At 39.3% G+C, this 6,680-nt stretch overlaps 1 protein-coding gene across 1 annotated transcript; it reads right to left on the bottom strand.

The window, feature by feature from the left end:
• Positions 1-2,008: 2,008 nt before the first annotated feature.
• LOC116180791 (putative G-protein coupled receptor F59B2.13) lies at positions 2,009-2,501 on the bottom strand. Its single transcript, XM_031500918.1, has 2 exons — positions 2,347-2,501; positions 2,009-2,255 (listed from the first exon to the last, which is right to left on the bottom strand). The coding sequence occupies exons 1-2, from the start codon at positions 2,469-2,471 to the stop codon at positions 2,009-2,011; spliced, it is 372 nt and encodes a 123-aa protein (XP_031356778.1). The 5' UTR covers positions 2,472-2,501.
• Between the last annotated feature and the right edge of the window lie 4,179 nt (positions 2,502-6,680).

Genomic DNA, 6,680 nt, shown 5'->3' with positions numbered 1-6,680 from the left:
CAAATCGAAAAAGTACGAATTGTTTTCGATTCTACACCCCAAAATTAATAAGAAAAAGTGTTTTCGCGAGAAATTTTGGTGTAGTCGATTTTTGGTAAAAAGGGAAGGTTATACACTGCCTTTTTTTGAGCCCTGAAAAAAAAATTGTCTCAGATCGACCGGGAAAAAAATTTTTCTAATAGAATGTACCCCTGTAGAATCCATAATTTCAAACAGTTCGAAGATTGGGTTACTAGTTCAAAAGTTACAGCCCTTTGAATTTTCTTTCGAAATTTGTTTCTAGTCTATAACTTTTGATTGAGAAGTCTAATCGAAAAAGTACGAATTGTTTTGGATTCCACTCCCCAAAATTAATAAGAAAAAGTGTTTTCCCGAGAAATTTTGGTGTAGTCGATTTTTGGTGAAAAAGGAAGGTTATACACTGCCTTTTTTGAGCCCAGAAAAAAAAATTGTCTCAGATCGACCGGGAAAAAAAGTTTTCTTATAGAATGTGCCCTGTAGAATCCATAATTTCAAACAGTTCGGAGATTGGGCTACAGTTCAAAAGTTACAGCCTTTTGAAATTTCTTTCGAAATTGGTTTCTAGTCTATAACTTTTGATTGAGAAGTCTGATCGAAAAAGTACGAATTGTTTTGGATTCTACGCACCAAAATTAATAAGAAAAAGTGTTTTCCCGAGAAATTTTGGTGCAGTCGATTTTTGGTAAAAAAGGAAGGTTATACACTGCCTTTTTTTTTGGCCCAAGAAAAAAATTGTCTCAGATCGATCCGGGAAAAAAATTTTCTTATAGAATGGTGCCTGTAGAATCCATAATTTCAAACAGTTCCAAGATTGGGCTACTAGTTCAAAAGTTACAGCCCTTTGAATTTTTCTTCGAAATTAGTTTGTAGTCTATAACTTTTGATTGAGAAGTCTAATCGAAAAAGTACGAATTGTTTTGGATTCTACGCCACCAAATCCATTCTCAGCGTCCATGTACGCCTTTCTCACCTCTTACACTCAAATACTGCATGTCCTGGAGTGTCTGTATACCCGAGATCCGCAAAGGTGTCGTCCCGTCCCCTTTTGAATCTGTATGTCGATCGTGGCTAAATTTCAAAAGTTATTTCGAAAAAAGTTACGTAAGTGGCGACATCTCAACTAAACTTATAATACTATAAGGTGCAAGTTAGTGTATCGACTACGAAGGAGATGGCGCACTTGTACTTTAGGCTGCTGGGGTGTTGCTGGGGGGTATTCCATACCCCCCATACCCCCCGGTACTGCATTCTTCCCCAAAAAGTTCAGTCCTAAGGACTACGTTATATTTTTTCATAAAGAACACGGAATGTTCGTTTTCTAGTGAACATCCCTATCCCACGTAGCCTTCTGGTACCATGTTCGATGGCCCATTTCTAGAAATTATGATTCAAATGCTAAAAGCACGAAATAGTTTCAAGAAGAATGGAAAATGGGGGGAGGGGGTATCGAAGGAACACCTCCCAGGAACTAGAAAATTTCAAATGTTCCTTTCCTTACACATATATCATCTTCTGGACGGTACTACATTCTTCTCCAAAAACTTCTGTCCTAAGGACCACTTCCTACCCCACACAGACTTCTGGTGTTACATATAGGTGTCAAAAGCAAATACTTCGGGGATGAATGTAAAACGCCCGGGGATATGAAAAAAAGAAAGGTTCATTTTTTGACAAATGTAGTTAGAGAAAGCTGAAGTAACGTCTGAAAAGAGAAATGAACCTTATGCAAACATTCTCAGTAATTCGAATGGCTCCGATCCAAAACCGCTCAAAACGTGGAACGATTAATTTACGACCGTAAACAATTTTTGGCAGCACAATCGAAATTGAACTTAGGTATGTATCCAATTTTATTGCCTCTTTGGTAGAAGAGGGAATTTGAGCTAATTCTGGGGACGGTGTCGTCGCATACTTCGCATTTCGTTTCGTACATGGCATTGATCATCCCCAGCATGTCCAAAATCTTACGGAATTGTTTTGGAAATCGTCACCTTGGCGGTCGGCCAAAGTCAATCGCGAAAATAAAATTGACACTTGACATGGGGCGAAAATACTCACTTGCCGCATCGCAAAGCCAATGGCTGATCCCGTAGAACCTCCAGTAGAGCTCGAATTTGTGATCGTGAATGTTGGGGTAGTGCGTGAAGGACAGGAGAAGCACGAAGAGCAGATAAATTAAATCGGCGACGGCCAAAGCTGTCAGATACGCATTCGTCGAACTTCTCATCCGACGTCTGTAAATAAACACAGCGTTAATTTTGTTTATTCAATTTTATTCGGTGCAGTAAAACCGATTTACTGCCCGTTTTGTTTGGACTTACTGACCTCGTCAGGACGATTATCGAAAGAATGTTTCCAGCGGCGCCGATGCAGACCAAAATTGGCACCACCACTCTCTGAATCCAAAATCTCGATTGATCTCGGAACACGTAGGTGTCCGCTTCGCTCATTTTGGCTGAAAACAAAAAAAAATAGGTCGAGGAGTTCTTCAAGCTTTTTGCACACTGTTATAACTAACTCTGGGCCATGGGAACTAGAGACTGTGGAGAGAAAGGAAACAGTACAACTCTTGTGCATTTTTTTTTACCCGAAATAGCTTTTGTTTTGACATCACCAATGGATATATTTCTTGCAGTCGCCCTTTGTGAGTACCCTCTTCCGACAATCCGTTCTTGAGGCATAGGGACATATACCCGATCACGATAAGAGGTCGAGGAGGAGGGCTATGGTTGGTAGAAATTAATTCCTTTCGTTAAGACCTTTCATTAGAGTACCATGAAGGATAAAACTAGTTCCCCCCCCCCCCCCCCTTGCCCACCACACCGTACTTTGATAAGAGGACAGATAGAAGGGCAGTAGTTGGTAGAAAACGGTTCCTTTCGTTAAGACCTTTAATTAGAATACAATGAGAGATAAAATTACTTTTTAACCCCCCCAGGCCCCTTCGCTCACTGATTTCGAAGAAGAGTCGCACGGGAAAGTTATAGTTTGTTACGAACCAATTTATTTCGATGAGACCTTTCATTTGAATACCATGAAGGGTAGAACATGTGTTTACCCCCCCCCCCCCCCCATTTTCTAAAGTTTCACTTGGCACCACTAAAGGCATGCGTATGCAAAATCTGAGACCAATTGGTTGTTTTCAATTAACCCGAGTTTGTTTAAATCGGCTCAGCCGTTTCGAAGATACAGGGTGTTCTTTACGGAAACCTTTGAATACCCCCCACCACTTCATTTTTAGAGATACAGGAAAAATCGTCAAACAAAAAAGGTTCAGGTCAACTTCAAAGACCGGACATTTTTTTGTTAGGTTAATATAGCAGAATTCACAGAAAAATCACTTTTTTAGATTCCAGATTGCAGTTACGCCCCCTAGCAGTCATTGCTGAAACTTAAAAATATTTTCCAGGTTTTTCTCGTGGCCGTTTTAGTAACAAATTTTTTTACCGCAAGCCTCTACAATGGACAGGTTCCCAGATACAGTACCTCGCATTCTTATTTGGCCACCCTGTACAACCGGGGGGTCTCGGGGCTATGGAATACCCCCCAGAAAAAAGAAAGATTTAATGTTCATTTCTTTACACATATTAGTTCTTGTGGGAGCTGGGGGGGTATTCCATACCCCCCAGACCCCACGGTTTTGCATGCCCCCCCAAAACGTTCAGCCCTAAAGGACTCTGTTATAGTTTCTCATAAAGAATACCGAGTCTTCGTTCCCTAATGAGTACCTCTATCCCACACAGGCTTCTGGTGTTACGTTAGAAAGCCATTTTCTAAAAATTGTGATACAAGTGCCAAAATCACTAAACATTTTGGGGAAGAATGTCCAACCGGGGGGTTTGGGGGGTATGGAATACTTCCTAGGGAAACGAAGGACTCAATAATCATTTCCTTCCACATACCATGAGATCTTCGGGGTGCAGAAGAGGTGTAAAATACGAAATAATTTATTAGAAAACGGGATTATGTTCTCCTAATACCAATTTCTTTTCCTGAAATTGACTTGCCCGGAACATGGAAGTATAAAAGTGCTGTAGCACATTAGGAAACGCGGTTCTACGTATGATGTTCTCCTAATTCAAGTTTCTACTTTAAAAATTAATTCATCAGGAGCACAGAAATACGGAAGAGGTGTAAAATACGTAGTACTTCATTAGCACCTTTTCACATATTATGCTCTCCTTTTATAAATGGGTAGTTGTAGGGTAGTCCTCCGACAGACGTTTCTTTGAGAAATGGCTGTATCAATGTTAAAAAAAAACCAAATAAATCACTGGCAAACATACGAATTTCTCTGCTAAAGATGTTTGTGTCAGGGTGACAGAAACAAATAGGCGATGAACATGCAAAACAATTTATTGGCAACTACAGTTTGGTGTGTTGTCTGTTCCTTACATGAATTCTTCTTTATAAATTGTACTAGGATCACAGAAAGAATAAATAGGCCAACATTTCTTTACATACCCCCGTTCTTGTACTAGGAAAACAAAATAGTATAATTAGAGGGATCATTTTTTTCAAAATACTAATTTGTTTATTAAAAATTGTATCAGTATCAGAGAAACAGGAGATTTGAACATTATATTCTCCTGTTACACCACGACTTAGAAACAGTGAAATAGAAATCTAGACAACGCATTGCGTTGCAGTTTCCTTCGCGTACACCTTCTCATGTGTCATGATCTCCTGTTACGAATCTTTGATAAGTCGCTAAGCAGGAGCGCAGAAACCCAAAAGTTGTAAATGAGTAACAAATTATATTTATATTTATTATTATAATTAGAGGGATCATTTTTTTCAAAATACTAATTTGTTTATTAAAAATTGTTGTAGCAGTATCACAGAAACAGGAGAGGTGAACATTATATTCTCCTGTTACACCACGACTTTAGAAACAGTGAAATAGAAATCTAGACAACGCATTGCGTTGCAGTTTCCTTCGCGTACACCTTCTCATGTGTCATGATCTCCTGTTACGAATCTTTGATAAGTTGCTAAGCAGGAGCGCAGAAACCCAAAAGTTGTAAATTAGTAACAAAATTTATTTATGTTTATTATTATTGGCAAGCACCTCCTCTCGTGTTGTTCTCATAATACAATTCGTACATTCAAAATGGCTGTATCAGAATCACAGAATTTAAAAAATGGGCAGTTTTTCTTTAATATCACCTGAATGCCATTGACCTGCAGTTTAATTGGTGGAAGTTTCTTGACAATCAGTCAGTTCAACGGTCGGCTGAAGGGTCAAAACTGATGTGAAGTATTAGGAGGTCATGAAATTCGTGATGAAATCTGCAAAACTAGATCTCTTGCGAAGGTTTCGCTATTTTCAACGGAGATTAGGATCGTCCTTTGCCCAAAAACCTCATCGTAAAGTGGGCACTCGAGCGCGTTTTGGCTCCGAGAACGTTCCTACGTATCTACCTATTAATAATGTAATTTATGGCATCATTTTGTCGCATTGTGTACGCGGTTATTACTTGCGAAAGTTGGCACGCGACCAGAGTCGTGTTTTTTTTTATTTAAATGCCTTGGTGACTACTAACCGCGAATTGTTGTTCGAAGAATTAAATGACGTTCGCTTTGCATTGGGAAGGAGGCGCCACCGGAGTCGGTGCAACGTCGTCGGTTCCGATGTGTCCTTTACCTTTTAAGTGCAAGGCCGGTTGGCATACGTTCGCCATTTGTTTTTGGACGAACCGGAGCTTCTAAATATAAACCCTTAGATCTAATTTTGGGATCAATTTTTTTCTCAAAATGTGAGAATTCTTAATCGCTCCTGTCACATTATAATTTATATAAATATCTATAGTCGCGCTCCGGTTCCTTATTCTTAATAGTTCCAAAAAACTTGGCCAGAAATAAAAGTTACAACTTACGAAAAATAGTAACTCCTTCCTGGACCCTAAACGACGATTGTTCCGAAAATACAAACGCTATCATCATGCGCTCCTGATAGCAAGTTTCCTGTTTAGATCATATTAGGATCTCAAGAATGGAAGAAGGTGTGATCTCGTGTTGTGCTCTACATGAGTCCCTTTCTCTTTCAAAAACTGATGTATTAGGATCGCAGCAAAACTAAAAAAAAAGAATAGAAAATAGGGAATAATTCATCACGCACCATGTCATGCCCTCCTAATTGCAATTGTCATATCAGGATCGGAGGAAGGTAGAAATGTTAAAGGCAATCGCGTGAATTGCGTTGGTTCCGTATAGGTTTTTCTGGTGGGCAACCGATTAGGAATTCGTGGTTGTTTAAAATGCGGCGAATTAATTTTTTTTACAATCGTGCAAACTGATAATGGACGTTATATTTGCGCGCAATAAAGTATTCTACGCGTGCGTTGCGTGATTCAAGCTGATGAAATGTTAACTTGGAAGTAATTAATCAACAAAGACGCACCTTGACATAAAGAAGGCTGAAGCTGTATGGATCCCGTAAGGAAATCTCTTCAATCTACGTATTAAGTACGCTGTCTGAACCACCTCATGTGACGAGATATGGATTCAAATTCTACTTTTTTTCTAGTGCAATGTAAATAAAAGATGCTGGTCTACTGTTGGTTTAAGGGGACGCTGGTCGCAGAAATTTCGTTGGTTCCGTTTTTGCATTAATATAAATAGAGACGCGCAAAGATGAAGACGCGGTATATGCTAAA

This window comes from Photinus pyralis, unplaced genomic scaffold (genome assembly GCF_008802855.1).
Source record: "Photinus pyralis isolate 1611_PpyrPB1 unplaced genomic scaffold, Ppyr1.3 Ppyr1.4_LG9, whole genome shotgun sequence".
In the NCBI taxonomy this organism is placed as follows: domain Eukaryota; kingdom Metazoa; phylum Arthropoda; class Insecta; order Coleoptera; family Lampyridae; genus Photinus; species Photinus pyralis.
Note: the sequence above shows the minus strand (reverse complement) of the source record. Positions and strands in the feature narration are given on the sequence as shown.